Here is a 19,594-nt window from a genome sequence, read left to right on the forward strand (position 1 = left end):
GGGACAGAACCCAGGGCCTAGTATATGCAAGGCAAGCACTCTACCAACTGAGTTATATCCCCAGCCCTGGGCTGCTGCTTTGAGAGCCACCATGACATGTCCTCAACTTGGAAATCAAATGTAGGTCAGGATCTACCACAGAAGCACAGGCTGGGGCAGGAAGTAGACTTGGTATCTGTGTCAAGGAGGTCAGGTGCAAAATATTGTATTTCCTCTGGTAATGGTTGTGGTTAAAAAGTAAGTCAGCTGACAGACCCAGCACTCAGAGAGCACCCAGAGGTAGGAACCAAATGTTTAAAATGTCCAGGTGATTAAAAAATTAAGTCCAGAGATACTGTCTCTCCCTATCCAACCCTCTCCCCCAAGTTGAAAGGGCATTGTGTGGGTGGAAGTAACAGAGGTTGTGCACTTGTTATCCATGCATAAACATAATCACATGTGCATGTATATATACAAAGAAATGCACAAATATGTACATATATACCACATATTTCACTTTTTTTTTTTTTTTACTATTTTCACTTTTGTGTGTGTGTGTGTATGTGATACTGGAGGTTGAAGCCTGGGACTCAAACGTTAGGCAAGTGCTCTACTATTCATATATATATATATAAAGAACTGTATTTCTGGGGCTGTGATTGTGGCTCAGCGGTAGAGCGCTCCCCTAGCACGGGTGGGGCCCGGGTTTGATCCTCAGCACCACATTAAAAAAATAAATAAATAAAATAAAATAAAGGTATTGTGTTGTGTCCATCTACACCTAAAAAAATATCAACTTCATTTCCCCAACAGTTGAAAGCCCCCAGGAGGCAGCGCACCTTTGCCTTTATTTGCCTAAAGGGACCCTTGCTCAGAGCTGTGTTGTAAGGCTTTAACTTTGCTGAAGGCTACATTGATGTTATTAGGGCAGATGGGGCGTGGTGCAAACAAAACTGTGTATGATACTCACAGACTAAAGGTCCTGCCAAAATGGGCAACTACATCTATTTATTTTTTGGTGGAGCTGGGGATTGAACTCAGGGCATTGTGCATGGGAGGCAAGCACTCTCCAACTGAGCCTTATCCCCAGCCCTAGCAACTGCATTACTTGGTTTAAGCAAAAATTTAATGCTTAGCCAGGTCAGTAGCACAGCAATAAAGAATAAAATTAAAATTAAAAAAATAAAAGAATGGAATAAAAATAAAAATATTCCATAAAAATAAAAATGGAATAATGGTTCGTTGAAAAAAAATCTGTCCGTCCGTTTCCCCCAGCGTTTCAGCTCTGTTTTTCCTCTTGACTTTCTTGGCCAGCAACCCGGGCGGTGTCCCAAGCCCTGGGCTGGGGCCTCGGCGCCGCGGAAGCGCCTGGTCCGTAGGTAAAGCCGCGCGGCGGGACTACAACTCCCGGCTTGCACCGCGCTCGCGCCCGGAAGCGCTGGCCGCGGCTCCGAGGGTGAGGTGGCGGCGGGGGCGGCGGGCAGCGGCGGGGAGCCGAGCGGAGCCAGTGCGCGGAGCGGCCGGCCGCAGCGGGGAAATCCTGCGGGTCTCGGGTGCGTGAGCTCCAGCGCGTGCAGCCCGAGCCCGGCTGGGGAGGGGACGGGCCCGCGGGGCTCCCGGGACGCGAGGGCGGTGCGGGGCTGGGGGTGCTGGCAGCTGGTGGGTGTGGCGCCCGGGTGCGGCCCTCCGCTCGCCCCCCCGGTGGCCCCGCGCGGGCTGTGGGTCCCGCGGCGGTCGGGGACCTCCGGGGAGCCGCGGGAAGGGCCCCGTGGCGACCCGCGTCCGGGTCTGAGCCCGCGGGGGGCGGGGGCTTTTGTGCCCCTCGTGGACCCGCCGCGGCCTTGGAGCCCGCGAGGCTCGGACTTCACCAGCAAAGGGCAGGTCCTGAGCCCGGGCGAGGGACTGCCCAGTGGCTGGGACGCGGTCGGAAAGGATGCTCAGAGGGCAGAGAGGCTGAGGTCCTGGGTTGTGATTTGGGAATGATCGTGGTCTCAGCCCCGGAATTGACGGCCCTGTGACTCCTCATTCCTCCCTCCACACTGATTTGCAGAGTGTGGTCTGTTTATTCTTAGTTTTGACAGGAGATAATGGGACGTGTGCCCCTGCATCCTGGGGTTCTTGAGACGGTAGGCGACCTGGTGGTACATTGTTACCGAACTGTTTATAGGAAGAATCGTTCCCGGTGGGCAGAATCAGACTTGTTTTTCCTCCTGTGTTGGGGATTGAGCCGAGGGCCTGGTGCGTGCTAGGTAATTGCAGTCAAAGCAAGTGCTCTACCTTTGAGTTACACCCTCAGGCTCCCCAACTTCTTCTTTTTTTTTCTTTGAGACAGGGGTTTACTAAGTTTCCCAGGTTGGTTTCGACCTTGCCAGCCTGGCAAAGACAACGTTGTTGTCCTTGGAACATGTTCAAAAACAGGAAGAATGTGGTTTTGGGAATCCTGAAATAAGATAATTTTACAGATAAATTCTAGGTATTTAGCATCTGTGTTATTGAGACAGTTTAAGAAGAGAGAAAAATTACAAAGAGATTTGAGTTTTGAATAAAAAAAGATTTGTGTGGTACAGGTAAAATGGCTTCAAATCAGATTTGAAATAAAAAGCTACTTGTATAAGTGGTATTAAATCAGAACAAACAATACTGTAAAAAACGGTCAATTCAACTAACCTTTTAACACTTTCCTATCTACCTCTTAAACTTTGAGTATGCATATTTTTTTTCCCTTTGCAAACATAAAATCTGAAGTCTAGGGAGTGAGGAAGTTGCCTATCCAGTGCCCTTCTCATTTAATGTGTTAAAGAATCACTCTTACCATCAAGGTGAGCTTTTTCCCATCCTGCATGTGTACTTGTGCATCTTAGGTGTGATAATTGTAATTGCTGTGTTTTACTCAACTTGGGATAGTTTCTAAGCCTTTGCATTTAAACAATATCACATAGAATGTAGAGTCCTAGGGCTAGGTTGTGGCTCAGTGGTAGAGCTCTTGCCTAGCATGTGTGAGGCACTGGGTTTGATTCCCAGCACCACATAAAAATAAAAACAAGTAAAATAAAGGTATTGTGTCCATCTACAACTAAAAAAATATTTAAAAAAATGTAGAGTCAGTTCTGGTTTGAATATGCACTACTTTTCTTGAGAGATTACTTTCTATATTGTTTATGGTGGCATATGCCTGTAATCCCAGCTACTTGGGAGGCTGAGGCAAGAGGATCACAAGTTCAAGGCCAACTTTGGCAATTTAGTGAGACCCTGTGTCAAAATAAAAAATCAAAGCTGAGTGTGGTGGTGTATGTTTGTAATCCCAGTAGTCTCAGTGGCTCAGGAGGCTGAGGCAGGAGTATTGTGAGTTCAAAGCCAGCCTCAGCAATTTAGTGAGGCGCTAAATAACTCAGTGAGACCTTGTCTCTAAATAAAAGTACAAAAAAAAAAAAAAAAAGAGAGAGGGGGGGTGCTGGGGATGTGGCTCAATGGTTAAGAGCACTTGGGTTCAATCCCTGGTACCTAAAATAAAATAAAATAAAAGGACTGGTGATAGAAAGAGAGAGAGATCTCTATTATCTTTCTTATCTGTAAACTATTGGGAGAATTGAGTGATATTTGTGCAAAGTACCTACCATGGTGCCTGGAACCTTGTACAAAATATAGTGTTGTGCAAAATCATTCATTCAAAACATCTTCATTGGGCTGGGGGTGTAAGTCAATGGTGGAGTACTTACCTACCATGCACAAAACCCTGGTTTACTCCTCAGCATTGCAGAAACAAGCAGCAGGAAATCTATTGCTCATTCTAATTATTCTGCATAGTTCTGGATTAGAGCTGTAGTCTTATGAAAGAAAGCCACTGCTCTCTTGGAGCTTTGATGAAAGGTAACCAATCACATCAGATGATTATGTTGGGAGAAATGCTGTAAAGGAAAGAAACAGAAGCAGAAGCTGAGGAGTACCGCTTTTTGATAGGGTGGTCAGGGCATGCCACTTGAGGTGACATTTGAGGATGAACCAAGAAAAGGAAAGGAGCCAGCCATCATAAGGAAAAGCATGTATGGCAGCATAAGAGCAAAGAGGGCCCAAGGCATGAGAGGGCTTAGCAAGTTAAGGCCCTCGTGTGGGGCACCTCCGGTGGGTCCTTAGGTCGGGAAGGCAGGTGGCAAGGAATGTGGTCTGACCAAGGACTAGGGAACACCCGGCTGCCCAGGGGGGGGGTCTATTCATGTCACGGGAGGCTGCTCATCTCTGTAGATGCCAATAGGGACAGAACTCCAGCTTCTAAGAAGTGAGGGAAAAGGGGTAGAATTGTGTGTGCTGCGTGCTTGCAGGTATGTGTGTGAGGGGAGGGGCTCTGCTGGGATGTGGGCAGGGTATGGATTCTGCAAAGTACAAAAGGAATTGGGAAACAGGAGGGAGGCTTCGCTCTCTGCTGGGTTGTGCCTTTTGAATTTTCTACCTTATTCATATATTCCAAATTGAAAATTAATAAAACAAATTCCGAGCTCCCCAGCCATCTACTCAGGCAGTCCCCTCTGTCATTTGGAGCCTTCTCCCACCAACCTATCCCTTAGCCATCCTACTTTTCTGTAAGAAAAGAGTCTGTTTTGATGTGCGTCTTGGGGAGACATCAAAGGGTTGTAAGCAGAAGCTGGCTTCTGTTTTCACATGTGCTTCAGGCTTCCGTGGAGAGTGACTTGGGGCTGGGGTAGATGGAGCTGGTGAAACCTCATTGGAGGCCGTTGGGGTCGGTTGGCAGGTGGGCGATGCTGGCGGTTTATCTTAGGGGAGTGGCAGTGATGGGGCAGAATTGATGGGGATAAGTTTTGGAGGTGAACGGACTGGGTTTGGTAATGGGCTGGATGAGGAAGCTGTGAGAAAAGGAGAAATAAAGGGTAAGTCCCAATTCCCTTGGTAGACGGGGAGGAATGGCGGAACCATTTACTGAGGTGGAGGCTCCAGGGAAGGGGTGGATTTGGAGGGAGAAAGGAGGAATCCTGTTTTAGCTCTGTGGAGGGATATCAGGTGGTCAGTAGGAACCCTGGAGGGTCTGAGGTGGCACCATAAACCTGGGATCATTGGCATAAAGCTGTGGTACTGACTGAAGGAACGTGGCCTGACCAAGGACTAGGGATGTTGATGTTGGAAGTATAAAAAGAGAAGTGTAATTGCCACCTCCGAGGTTGAGGAAACGCTTGCTAGGGAAATGCCCCAGGCTTGCCGGGCAGTGTTGCAGCCCTTTGAGGTTTGCGGGTTTGAATCTGAGAAGGAAACCTGTTTGTGATTTTTCTCTGACAAAACTCAGCTTCATGGGTGCAAGACAGGCGGACCAGGCTGGGAGAAGACCAGGCCAGGAGAAGACTTGGCCAGCAGGAGATGGCAACCTTCTGAGCTGCTGAGGAGTCGGCAGATGTGGCAGACATGGGGAGGACACTGAGGTCGTGAATTGGGAGCCTGCTTGGAGTAAAATAACTGCTGGAGCATGTGGTGTTGGGCAGGCAATCTGGAGGCAAGATGTCTGAAATGCATTTCAGGAGCTGATGACCAGGGGTAGTTTTGCCCACAGAGTGGGTTTAATCAGGAGGTATCCACTGCCTGCCGGAATGCTCTGGAAGCAGTGGGAGGAAGGTATGTGAAACTGGAGCTGTCCACATTAGAAAGGCAGTGCTTGGGCCATCAGTTGATGGTATCTCATCTGTGAGATAGATGTAGCCCCAGGATAGACCTCTGAGTATCTTTACTGCCTAGTAAAGACTGGGACATGAATTTCCAAGGAGGTAGGGTTCCCCCCCCTTCCCCCACATTGGAGATGGAACCCCGGGCCTCACATGATACACAAGCACACTGTCACTGAGCTACATCCCCAGCCGTTTTTATTTTATTTTATTTTTTGGGGGTAGTGGGGATTGAACTCAGGGGCACTGGACAACTGAGCCACATCCCCAGCCCTATTTTTTATATTTTATTTAGACACAGGGTCTCACTGAGTTGCTTAGCGCATTGGCCTCACTTTTGCTAAGGCTGGCTTTGAACTCACGATCATCCTGCCTCAGCCTCCCAAGCTGCTGAGATTACAGGCATGCTCCACTGCTCCTGGCCCTTTTTATTTTATTTTGAAATAGGGTCTCACTAAGTTGCCCGGGCTGATCCTCCTGCTTCAGCCTTCTGGGAGCTGGGATTATAGGTGTGTGCTACCACACTGGGCTTAGAAATAGAATTTTAGGAATAATAATTTGGTGATTGGCTGTACCCCAAAGCAGTGCTGTTGCTGAGAATTGAATCTAGGACCTCACACATGCTAGGCAGATGCTGTACCAACCTAATTCCCAACCCTGAGCTAATTCCCAACCCTGAAGTCATCAGTGGCATTGATTACACAATGTTAATATTGTGTTCCCATTCTGGAAAGTGCCATTTTTATTCTTTTTTTTTTTTTTTTTTTGGTGGTGCTGGGGATTGAACCCAGTGCCTCACACATGCCAGGCAAATGCTCTGCTATTGAGCCACGTTTCCAGCCAGAAATACCATTTTTTAATAGTTGGTCTTCTAGGACAAAAACCAAAACAATGCGACCCCTCCCCAACCAACCAATCAACCAAACAACAACAAAAAAACCTCCACTTTATTACAAAATCAGTGATTGTGAAAGTGCTTTAAAAATGTAGAATATGGCTCAGTGATTCTGGATTTTACCAATAGCAAGGATCTTTTGAATCTGGGGACTGTTTACCACTGAGCAACATTTCCAGCCTTTATTAAAAAATTAAATTTTGAGACAGTCTTGCTAAGTTGCTTAGGCCCTTGCTGAATTGCTGAGCCTGGTTTTGAACTTGGGATTCTCTTGCCTTAGCCTCCCCAAGTTGCTGGGATTACAGCTATGAGCCACTGTACCCAGCAAGGATCTTGTTTAACTGTTTGTGGTACTGGGGGTTGAAACCAGGGCTTCTCACATCATAGGCGAGTGTTCTTCCACTGAACTATATCCCTAATTAGTTGTTTTTTTTTTTTTTTTTTAAAGAGAGAGTGTGAGAGAGAGAGAGAATTTTTTTTAATATTTATTTTTTAGTTATCGGCGGACACAACATCTTTGTATGTGGTGCTGAGGATCGAACCTGGGCTGCACGCATGCCAGGCGAGCGCGCTACCGCTTGAGCCACATCCCCAGCCCCCCTAATTAGTTTTTTATTTTGAGACAGAAAAACCTCAGTTGTGGAGGTTGGTCCCGAACTTTTTATTCCTCTGCCTTAGCCTCCTGAGGAGCTGGGATTATAGGCATGTGCCACTGTGATGGGCAAGGACTTTATTTTTAACAAGAATTGTTTTTTCTTTTTAATTGATTCTTGTGGGGGAAATAGGGAGATATTGTCAAAGGATACAAAGTTTAATTTAGATGTCAGGAATAAATTCTAGAGTTTTGTTGTGCAACAGGGTAACTATAGTTAATAACAATGTATTTTTTGTGCCTTACCTTTACCCTCTTGGCTTGGTGCATGCTAGGCAAGTGCTCTGCCACTGAACTATGCCCTTAGCCCTTGTATTGTATTTTGAAAATTGCTGAGTAGATTTTAAGTTTCTCATCACACATACACACACAAAAAAAAAAAGAAAAAAGAAAAAAAACAAAACAAAACATTTTTATCAGGTTGACTGAGCCATTCTACAATATACAAATATTTCAAAGCGTACTATATATGAAAAATATATACTATTCTTGTGAATTAAAAATGCTGTAATCTAAAAAACAATAATTACTATCAACTATTATGTGATAGGTATGCATTCAGTATTCATTGAGAAGCCACTCAATGACAAACTACTGTGATTTCAGAAACACTGAAATTTGGTTTTCTTTTTCTTCTTTTGTTTGGTACCAGGGATTGTACTCAGGGACACTTAACCACTGAGCCACATCCCCAGCCCTTTTTAATATTTTATTAGAGACAGGGTCTCACTGAGTTGTTGAGGCCAGGTTTGAACTCGTACTCATCCTGCCTCAGCCTCCCAAGTTGCTGAGATTACAGGCATGTGCCACCATACTCAGAGTGGTCTTCTCAGTTACAGTAGCATTTACTATACTTCAAGGATATTTGACCTCTCTTCAGTCTGTATTTAGAACATTACAGAAAGTGGTCTTTAGAAATCAGGATGTGCTGGCTGATTCAGACTTGGCAAAAACTCCTGTGTTCTTCACAGCCAGTTGAAAGTTATCTCTGATGTATGGGGATATACGTGCAAGTTATTATTTTTAGTTATAATTACATAGGCCTATATGTTATAATATTCATTTTAAGTGGCATTCTGTCAACAGCAAGTGATTATTTGAAACTATTTTCCCAATGTGCTTATTAGGACTTTTCTCTTTCATCTCTGGTCTAGGAAAAGATAGTTTATTTAGAAACTACATTTATAAGCTGGATGTGGTGGTACGTATCTGTAATCCCAGCGACTAGGGAGGCTAAGGCAGAAGGAGCACAAGCCTCAGCAACTTAGTAAGACCTTGTCTCAAAATAAAAAATTGAAAAGAGCTGGGATATAGCTCAGTAGTAAAGTGCCCCTGGGTTCAATCCCTTGCACACCCCCTGCTCCCGGAAAAACATCCACATGGTCTCATATCTCAGTAGTTATTTAAAGCTATTAATTTTTTTTTTTTTTTGTGGTGGTACTGGGGATTGAACCCAGAGCCTTGTGCATGCGAGGCAAGCACTCTACTGACTGAGCTATATCCCCAGCCCTAAATCTATTAATGTAACTGTACAAGCCTCCCTCCTCCAAATCATACAACTGTTGCCAAAGCAGTACAATCTCAATGCATTGGAGTACACATTTTTGAAATTATTATTATACTTGATAAATAATGGAATTGTATTATATCCTGTATCCTTTCCTAAAATATTCAGTACAGTGGTTCTTTTTTTTTTTGGTGCTTTTGTTTTTTCCTTATAGTTGGACACAACACCTTAATTCCATTTATTTTTATGTGGTCCTGAGGATCAAACCCAGGGCCCCCACACGCGCTAGATGGGTGCTTTGCAGCTGAGCCACAACTCCAGCCCCCAGTATGGTATTTTGAGGTGAAATGTATTTAGTCCAGAGAGCTGTAATTTCTAGAGAGTGGTTGAAACTTCAGGTTGTTCTGTTTGTATTTCATGTTTATTTTTCTAGATGGAAGTAAGTTTAGTAGCAATGCTAAAAGATCTTGTTTGGAACTTTTATTAATGCTAAAAGCTCTAGCTTTCTAGAATTACAAAGTTTATTTACATTTTGTAAATGGAATTTTACAGTCCATTCTACTCATAATTTAAGAATGAAATTAGCTACATTCTACTGATTTAGGATTAATCTTGGGCAGCATTTTCTCCACCTGTGCTTCTGAGGATTGAGCTCAGGGCCCCGAGTGTGCTAGGAAAACACTCCACTGAGCTATGTCCCCAGCCCTCCCACTCCTCATGCACTGTCTGTTTTAGCTGAACAGCAATCAAAGGAGATGGACCACTTTACAGATGACAGTCTTGTGACTCACAGAGGTGACCTCTCCAGTGGCTCACAGAGAGTAGGTGAAACAGCTCTTATTATGTGTATGCAATTTAATGACACCTTGGTTTTGTTCTTTTTGGGGCTCTGAAAATGATGCCCCAAAGTGAAGGCCTCAGAAATAAGCCTAAGGAAAGCAGTCAGTCTGTGACCTTTTCCTGTCCTCCTGGCTCCTGTTTCCCAAGGCAAGCCATAGAAACTAGTTTTTCTTCCTCAAGGCAGGTCCTAGAGACCTGAACCCCTTCTCCTTAGGCAAGCTACAAAACCTGAACATGTTGCTCTCACTTCCTCTGCCTTTCTGTGTAAGAATTGGCTATAAGGAAATTCTGTGACCTGCCTGAGTGTAGGTCATAAGCCCCCTCATTCCAAAAAGGGTCCTGCCCCATACCTAGCAGGAATGCTACAACTGAAGGGCCAAGAGAAATCTGAACACACAAGCCTGTCTGGGTGTCCTGCCATGTCTTTTACTTTTAGGTTATACCCTTTTTGTCTAATCATATTTCTGCATGGCTGTCCCTGCTTAGTGGAACTTAAGCATGAAAATGAATAGTTCACATGGCCTTTGGGTCTTTTATCTGAAGGCTTCCATGTCACATAAAACTGGGATTAAATACATTTGTTATGCTTTTTCTCTTGTTAATCTATCTTTTGTTATATTGGTGTTGGCCATGATCCTTTATGATAAGAGGAAAAGAGATTGTCCTGCTTTTTTATTCTAAAAGATGTAAGAATGGCCAGGTGCAATGGCACACACCTGTAATCCCAGCAGTTTGGGCGGCTGAGGCAGGAGGATTGCTTGTTCAAGCCAGCCTCAGCAACGGTGAGGTACTAAGCAACTCACTGTCTCTAAATAAAATACAAAATAGGGCTGGTGTAGGGGCTCAGTGGTTGAGTGCCCCTGAATTCAATCCTGGGTACCAAAAAAAAAGGCCTTTCTGCTGATTCTCTCAGTCTGTAAGGCTTGAGTATATCCACTAAATTGTGGCCTGTGACAATAAGTAATCTGACAATTATAGTGAACTTACACCTGCAAAGCCCTTAAATATAAAGCAAAGCCCTGCGATTCTCCCTGTGGTTGCTCTTGGGCTTATCTCCAACCTTGATTGTGGTAGTATATCATACACTTCGTTTTGTTAATGTGTTTCTCTAATATGCAGACAAATTGTAGAACTTTTCTAAAGCTGTGGATATGGCCTCCATTATAAAGATAATGCACATGTTTATTATAGAATTTTCAGGGAAGTATATTGAAGAAAATTAAAATTGCTCCTAATTTGATTACCTAGACAGGCTAGTGTATTCCCTGTTGTGTTATGTAAACATGGAGTTGGATTGATCATCATCTCCTGTTTTTTGCATATTTAAGTTTTTCTGCAGATCGAGTACTAGAGATATTAAGTGTAACTCCTTATTTTATGTATAATTCTTGGATATCAGAGGTGGCTGCAGCTTTTAGTGCAGGGAAATGAGTACAATTGAATGAAAAGCTAGTGGAATGTAGAAAGAGATGCCTTTCCTTTTTTTCTGTTCCTTTATGAATGACACACAGTCATTTATTTTTTCAATTAAACAATTTTTTGTTGTTTTAGGTGTACACAGTATCTTTATTTTTATGTGGTGCTGAGGATCGAACCCAGTGCCTCACGCATGCCAGGCCAGCGCGCTACCCCGTGAGCCACATCCAGCCCCTCATTTCTTAAATATAAAAAAGCTCCTGTAATGTTTTGTGAAAACTACCTTTGTTTATAGATCTAAAGGCATTTCATATTTCTTTAGGAATCAGTTCCTAGACATTGGAATTTTGTGTCAAAGCTCATGATGAACATGGCTGGGTTGTTTTCTTCCTGTAATGTTGTACTCATGATCACGTTCATTAGCAGCATGTGAGTTCAGGAACATACAACATACCTTGAGCTGCACTGAGCACTTTTTTTTGTGTGTGTGTGGTGAGGGGATTCAACCCAAGGGCTTTTGTATACTATGCACATCCTCTGCCACTGTGCCATACCCTAAGCACAATCTTTAAAAATGCAACATTTTCTTACCTAATATTATTAGAGAGATTGGAACTTTTATTTCTTAAATTTCATAGTTTGTTTCTTATAAGTGTCTTATTTACTTTGTTCATTTTCTGTAAGAACTAGTGATTTTCAGCTGGGTTTGGTGGCGCATGCCTGTAATCCCAGTAGTTTGGGAGGCTGAGGCAGGAGGATCACAAGTTCAAGGCTGGCCTAAGCCACTTAGTGAGACTCTCAGCAATGAAGCAAGACTCTGTCTCAAAATAAATGAAAAGGGCTGGGGATGTAGCTCAGTGGTAGAGTACCCCCAGGTTCAATTCCCAGTATCCCACTCCCACTAAAAAGTGATTTTCTTCTTAGTTTATATGATAGATTATATCTATTAGGATAGATATAATCTTTGGTCAAGGGTTTTGTTAGGACTAGCTGATGACTATAAAACATAGTTATGAATCAGATTTTCTGGTATCAACTAGCCCAGGAGCTTCCCCACCCCCCAAGGCTTAATTATATGTTGGTTAGTCATAGCCTAATTACCTCAGGTTTTGGGTAATCTTTTGGATGATTTGGATTACATTTTTCCTTCTCTTTTGGATAAGGTTAAGAAAGTGTTTTATCTTTCTCTAGAGAGAAGCCATGATGTAAATCATTCACCAGCAAACTTCAAGGTCAGAGTGAGAAGGCATCCGGAGCACCATGGCCTGGCCGAGTGTTTTCCCAAGAGGGACTGCGCTCTCGCGGTTCAGCCATCACCATGTGGTTGTATTCCTGCTCACCTTCTTCAGGTAGAGACTTGCCGAAGCTCTTCTCTTGGTTTATTTGTTTTGTCTTTTGAGGGAGGGGTCTAATTCACTGATAGTTATAGGCCTCTAATGAAATAGACTAGTTTTTGTTTTTGTACTTAAAAAATGTGTAATTTAACCTTCATATTTCAATTTTTAAATTTTAATTAATTAGTTTTTTTAAAACATTTATTTTTTAGGTGTAGATGGACACAACACAATGCATTTATTTTTTTATGTGGCGCTGAGGATCGAACCTGGGTCCCGCCCGTGCTAGGCGAGCACTCTACCGCTGAGCCACAATCCCAGCCCTTAATTAATTAGTTTTTTAAAAATATACTTTTTAAAACTTTATTTTTTTTATTTTATTTTTTTTATATGGTTCTGAGGATCAAACCCAGTGCCTTGCACATGGCAAGGCAAGTGCTCTACCACTGAGCCACAACCCCAGCCCTTATTAATTAGTTTTTGACAGTGTTGAGGACTGAACCCAAGGCCTTGTGCATGCCAAGCATGCATTCTGCTACTGCACCACATGCCTAGCCCTGTTAACGCTTTTGGAGAGCTCTAGTATAGTGGTTCTCAGCAATCATTTTGCCCTCCAGGAGACATTTGACATTGTTGGGAAACATTTTCAGTTGTCTCCATGGAGTAAGGGGTGCTGTTTGCATCCAGTGGTGGAGGCTAGGAATGTTGCCAAAATACCCATGTACAGGATAGCTCCCACAGCCAAGAATTTTTTGCCACAAAATGTTAATAGTGTGGAAGCTGAGAAACCCTGGTCTAACATGAAGTGTTCTGTTGGTCGAAATCAGGGGGTTGAGAACAAAGTCTATGCGTATTCATGGGTTGTGCTGTGCCTCCTTGAGCACTGAAGATGGTGTGAGACATTGGAGGAGCTCTGGTTAACTCCTGTGAGTCTCGCCGTTAGCAACCCCCAAGTAGTCAGTGCAACCCAAATCCATGTTCATGATTCTGTAGCCCTAAGTGGTTCTCTTTAGTAACATAATGTAAACCATACACCAAAAAAATATTTAAAAATCCACAAAAACATATATAAGATTATTTATTATTGTGTTAGGCACATGTTATATAACTCTATTACTGAACTGTTGTGATACTTCTTCTGCATGGATTTGTTATTAATCTTTATTGAATGTATCACAAATGATCATTTATTTTCCTCCTGCCTGCCTTTCTTTCTTTTTTTTTTTGGGGGGGGAGGGGCACTCGTCCACTGAGCCACATCCTGGCCCTATTTTGTATTTTATTTAGAGACAGGGTGTCACTGAGTTTCTTAAGGCCTTGCTTTTGCTGAGGCTGGCTTTGAATTCTGCAATCCTCCTGCCTCAGCCTCCCGGCCACTGGCCACTGGGTTTACAGGCATGGGCTACTGCACCTGGCTCTTTCTTCCTTTCTTTCTTTCTTCCCTCTCCTCCCCTCCCCTCCCTTCTCCTCTCTTCTCCTTTCCTTTTTTCAGTTTAAATTCAGGTCTTCACACATGCCATGCAAGCACTCCACCCTGAACTATATCTTCAGCCCTTTCTTTAAAGGCAGAAACTAAGAAAGTGGTTCTTCCAATTATGTGAAAGTAAATAGGTCATTTGGATGCTTGGTTTGGGGGCTATTTGTGAGGGGTATGAGGCATCAATCTGAGGAAAAGACATGGATCCAAGGGAAAAACTGAATTGCTGATGCAGTGAGTGCTTTTTGTGTGCTAAAGATTAATTTTTTTTTTTTTTTTTTTTTGTGATGCTGGGGATCAAACCCAGGGCTTGGAGCTGCTGCCAGGCAAGCACTCTACCATTGAGCCACCCTGCCCTGAAGGTGTAAAATTCTTTACAGAATTCCATTCATGACTTAAAGTGGTTTGGGATCAGATACATATCCATCTTCTAGTTTGCAGTATCTGATATGCATGAGCAGGGACTCATAATGAAGATGACTAGTTATTTTTATTGTATCAATTCAAGTTCCTATAAAACAGTACTTATTTTTTTTTCTTTTGAGAGAAGAATTCTAAAATTGAGTAGAGACAAATGGGCATATATCTGTAATTTTATTGACTTTTGTTTTCTTTGCTACTGATTCATCTGTAGTTTTTCTCTATTTTGTAGTTATTCGTTGCTCCATGCTTCAAGAAAAACATTTAGCAATGTCAAAGTTAGTATCTCCAAGCAGTGGACCCCAAATGCTTTTAACACAACACTTGAGCTGCCTGTAGAGGTAAGTGGAGCCAGTGCTGGGAGGGACTTAGGGAAGGGACAGAACTTAAGTCTTCTTAAGTTCTCTCTTGCATTGTTTACCTGAAACAGCTTATCCTGTCCCAGGGAGTCCAATCCAAACTGTCTGCTGATTTCAAAGCCTGCCCTTATTGGTCTGTTTTACCAAGCCAACCCTTATCATATGATTCTGGGAAGGCTGTTTTTTTCATTGAGTTTTACAAGTACTGTGTATGTTTCTACTTTTGAGATTTTACATATTATCTTTTATATATACACTTTCACCTTTTCCACCTATTTAGATTTTGTCTTTCTTTCTTTCTTTCTTTCTTTCTTTCTTTCTTTCTTTCTTTCTTTCTTTCTTTCTTTCTTTCTTTCCTCCCTCCCTCCCTCCCTCCTTTCTTTCCTTCCTTCCTTCCTTCCTTCCATTGAATTCAGAGGCACTCAACCACTGAGCCACACCCCAGCCCTATTTGGTGTTCTATTTAGAGACAGGGTCTCACCGAGTTGCTTAGCGCTTTGGTAAAATGCTGAGGCTGGTTTTGAACTCGCAGACCTCCTGCCTCAGCCTCCCAAGCTGCTGGGATTATAGGCGTGTGCCATTGCCTGGCTCTTTCTTTTTGTAGTAAGATAAAAATGCCATTTCCCCCCCCCACTTTTTTTTTTTCCTAGCTTCTTATTTTTCCCTTCTCTGAAGTCCTGCATGCTATTATATAGTTTAGTATTTAAGTATTTCCCAGTTCTTTGATGTGTTTGTATCTTGAAGTTAGGAGTGTGTATCCCAGTTCTTTATATTTGTTCTGGACTGGGAAAATCCTCTGATGCCTGTTGGAGACTCATATGCTGTTCTTTACAGTGCCCTTTCTCAATACACAGATCCACCCAATGTTTATCACATTTCTTGACTTTTACTTCTGTGGAATTATAGATGTCCTATTAATGTTGTTAGCATGTTTTATATTTAGAAATTATTTCCCCTATTGGGACACATTCAAAGTTGACAGAGGTTTGAGGGTGACAGGAATATCTTCCAAAGTGTAAATATGCTACTCAGTCAATTGCTTGTTGAGTGACTCTCTTATGTAAATACTGTCCTAGGCAGTGAAGTATAAAAAAACAAAATCCTAGAAGGTTGAGCTGCGGTTGTAGCTCAGTGGTAGAGCACTTGCCTAGCATGTGTTTGATCCTCAGCACCACATAAAAATAAACAAAGGTATTGTGTCCATCTGCAACTAAAACTATTAAAAAAAAAAAAAAAAGCCTAGAAGATTGGAAAGGAGACCCTGATCTCATGGAGTCTTTATGCTAGGGGAGGTGCTTCCATGCTGTTCTTCTGGATTTAAGTTATCAGTCACTTTTTAAGGAAATGAGTTGAGACCAGAGGGTTAGATTGCAACCTGAGTCTAAACGACTAAACTGACTTGTCAGTTGTATTTGTTTAGAATCACAAATTTCAAAGGTGAAAGTGGCCTTAGGAGAGGTCAATGGAGAGAGGTCTGCTCCCCATTGTTATTTTGTCATTGTTGAAGGATAGCCGCCCAGTTTCTGCTTTAATACCGCTGGGGAGAAGAAATTTTCTGCTTTCTGAGATGGACAGTTAGTTTTTATTCAGCTGTTTGAAGACAACTCTCACTAAATCCCGAAGTTTCTCTTGTTTAAGCAAAACATCTCTGTCTCCTTCAACCACAGTTTAGTGACACTGAGCACTCGGTGTGGCACTGCAGGTGCAGTCTGACCGATATACAGAAAAATGGGATTTGATTTAGATGTTAAACTCTGGTTTTACCGCCTAAGGTTGCCTTGGGTTTCTTCTTAATTGGGTTGGGGCTCCCAAGACCACTCCCAGGTTTAATGGCTCTGAGGGAGGACTCAAAGGAGTCAGCATGAAGTGCTCACGGCTGTGATTTATTACACTGAAAGGACACAAAATCGGCAAATGGAAAAGGCCGTGGTGTGAAGTCTGCAGGGAGCCAGGCACAAGCTTCCAGGGTTCCTTTCCCAGGATGTGCTTAATTTTTCTAGCACCCAGCTGTGACAACACATGTGAAGTGTTGTCTACTTGGGAAGCTCATTACAGGCTTGTGCCCAGGGTTTTTATTGGGGCTGGTCATGTAGGCACGCCGTCTGACACATATCAAAATTCCAGGCTCCCAAAAGGAAAGCACGGTTCTCATAAATCATGTTGTTGGGTATAAACAGTGAGCCACTTGTATCGGGGTGGTGGGAACCCTTCATGGATCTAAGTTCCCAGATGCCAGCCCGGAGCCAGCCTTGTGAGCCTGCCTGTGTAAGGAGAGAGATCTCAGGCCTGCTGTCTTACTCTTTTCCTCAGTAACCAGTTCACATATTAACTCTTCTGACACATGCATTGACTTTTCTGTGGGTACTTACTTATTTACTTTTTTTTTAATAGTTTTTATTTTTAAAAAATTAATATGTGCAGTATAGGAAAAATGAAAGCACAGCAAAAAACAAAGTCACACAGTTCCCAAGCAGCTTAGTAGGATGTGTTCCTCCAGGTCGTGTGTGTACATACATACACAACAACCCATTTTGTGTGTCTGAGATCATAGTATGTATCATGCTTTTCCACACATCATGAATATTCACCAAAGCTATATGAGTATTTTTGAGAATCAAGAATACACTATACCAATTCAATCTGTTTAAAAAATTGTAATCCTTTCTTGGTGACTTAATTATTTACTTTTTTTTTTTCAGTTGTAGATGGACATGATACCTTTATTTTTATTTATTTTTATGTGGTGCTGAGGATCGAACTCAGTGCCTTGCACATGCTAGGCAAGTGCTCTACCACTGAACCACAACCCCGGCCCTATTATTTACTCTTTTTGGTTTTGGTACTGGGGATTGAACTCGGGGGCACTTGACCACTGAGCCACATCCCCAGCCCTATTTTTTTTGTATTTTATTTAGAGACACTGTCTCACTGAGTTGCTTTGCGCCTTGATTTTGCTAAGGCTGGCTTTGAACTCACGATCCTCCTGCCTCAACCTCCTGAGTTGCTGGGAATTTATTTACTTTTGATTACTGTTAAAATAGATATTACCTTGGGGCTGGGGATGTGGCTCAAGCAGTAGTGCACTCGCCTGGCATGCGTGCGGCCCGGGTTCAATCCTCAGCACCACATACAGACAAAGATGTTGTGTCCGCCAGATACTAAAAAATAAATATTAAAAAAATTCTCTCTCTCTCTCCCTCTCTCTCACTCTTTAAAAAAAAAAATAGATATTACCATCCTGATTTTCAGAATTGCAGGGAATGCAGTATGGCTTGGTTGGATGTAGAAATGTGAAGTTCTGACCAAGCCTGTTCACCTTACCTCGTGAGGAGCTATGTGCACTTCCCATTCCTTTCTTTACACTTTGTGTGTAATAGGTAAAAAAGTATAGGGGCTGGGGCTAGGGCTCAGTGATACAGCACTCACCTAATTTCTAATATTTTAGATATATAATATATTGGATGTATAATTTCTAATATATTAGATAGTTTTTTTTTTTTTTTTTGNATATATAATATATTGGATGTATAATTTCTAATATATTAGATAGTTTTTTTTTTTTTTTTTGCTTTGGTACTGGGGATTGAACCCAGGGGGCACTTACCCCCTGAGCCACAACCCTAACCCTTTTTTGTATTTTGTTTAGAGACAGGGTCTCACTGAATTGCCTAAGGCCTCGCTAAATTGATGAGGTTGGCTTTGAGTATCTTCTTGTCTCAGCGTAAGCCTGGCTGTATAATTAATTTTGACAAATAAAACGATAATCAGAATTTTACTTTTTAAAAAATTTTTTCCCCCAGTAATGGGGATTGAATCCAGGGATGCTCTAGTACTGAACTACATCCCTGGGCTTTTTGTTTTGTATTTTGAGACAGGGTCTTGCTGAGTTGCCCAGGCTGACCTCAGACTTGAGGTCCTCAATATCCTGAGTAGATGGGGTTGCAGGAGAGTGCTGTGGCACCCAGCTAAATGTCTGTTTTTATACTTAGTGCCCAGCTTTCTTAATAGGTTTAGTTGTTAGCATTTGAGTGTATAAAATAAATAGATAAAAAAAAAACCTTTCTAAATGCATTTTGAAGTAAGACCTGGTCTTTAGCAGTCCTGGTCCTGAAACATGCATTGACTTTTCTGTGGGTACTTACTTATTTACTTTTTTTTTTTTAAATAGTTTTTATTTTTTAAAAATTAATATGTGCAGTATAGGAAAAATAAAAGCACAGCAAAAAACGTAAACTTACCCTTTTTGCATATATTTTCTTATCCATAGGTAACTGCTGGTTTCAGTGGGGATGGGGATGGGGTTGGGATAGGTGTAGGTTGGTTATAGGGTGTTGAGAGCTATGAGCACCAGCAGATCCTGGTGGGATGTGATTTGTTCTTGTGTTCCTGTAGATCTGGAGCAGCAACCATTTGTTTCCCAATACAGAGGAGGCTACTCTTTTCCTTGGAATGCTGGATACTATTTTTCTGTTTTCCTACGCTGTGGTAAGTTTTAGAATTCTGTAGGATTTTTGTGATGCTGGGGATCCAATCCAGTGCCTTATGCATGCAAGGCAGACCTCTACTACTGTCTCCACTGAGCCATACTCCAGCTCTTTTTTTCTGGGCCAGGGGTTGAATCTGGGTGCACTTAACCACTGAGCCACAAGCTCAGACTTGTATTTATTTATTTTTTTGTGTTGCTGGGGATTGAACCCATGGCCTTGTACATGTGAGATGAGCACTCTACCAGCTGAGCTATATTCCCAGCCCAAGTTTAGCCCTTTTTATTTTACAGGGTCTCACTAAGTTGCTTAGGGCCTTGCTAAGCTGTTGAGTCTGGTCTTGAATTTGTAATAATCCTGCTTCAGCTTCCTGAGTTGTTGGGATTACAGGTGTGCGCCACTATGCCTGGCCATACTCCAAGTCTTAATGATCAGTTTTCTTTTTTGGTACTAAGGATTAAATGTAGGGGTGCCCTAACACTGAGCTACATTCCCCAGCCTTTTTAATATTTTAGTTTGAGACAGTCTCACTAAGTTGCCGAGGCTGGCCTTAAACTTTTTGATCCTCCTG

The 19,594-nt window shown here is 42.6% G+C and overlaps 1 protein-coding gene and 1 non-coding gene across 6 annotated transcripts in view; one reads left to right on the plus strand and one right to left on the minus strand.

The window, feature by feature from the left end:
* Window positions 1-1,398: 1,398 nt before the first annotated feature.
* Window positions 1,399-19,594, plus strand: part of Slc37a3 (solute carrier family 37 member 3) — a 45,770-nt gene continuing 27,574 nt past the window's right edge. The window contains exons 1-5 of one of the 5 annotated variants that reach the window (XM_048786842.1): window positions 1,436-1,532; window positions 5,270-5,402; window positions 12,141-12,298; window positions 14,395-14,521; window positions 18,932-19,024. In XM_048786842.1, coding sequence (XP_048642799.1) covers window positions 12,210-12,298; window positions 14,395-14,521; window positions 18,932-19,024 — 309 coding nt within the window. In that variant the 5' untranslated portion in view covers window positions 1,436-1,532; window positions 5,270-5,402; window positions 12,141-12,209. Of the gene's footprint in view, window positions 1,533-5,269; window positions 5,403-12,140; window positions 12,299-14,394; window positions 14,522-18,931; window positions 19,025-19,594 lie in introns of all 5 variants that reach the window. The other 4 variants (XM_048786839.1, XM_048786843.1, XM_048786841.1 and 1 more) reach the window with 4 other exon arrangements.
* Window positions 8,619-8,691, minus strand: Trnaa-cgc. Its single transcript has one exon. It is a non-coding gene; the product is annotated as a tRNA-Ala (tRNA).

Source organism: Marmota marmota, unplaced genomic scaffold, assembly GCF_001458135.2.
Source record: "Marmota marmota marmota unplaced genomic scaffold, marMar, whole genome shotgun sequence".
In the NCBI taxonomy this organism is placed as follows: Eukaryota; Metazoa; Chordata; class Mammalia; order Rodentia; family Sciuridae; genus Marmota; species Marmota marmota.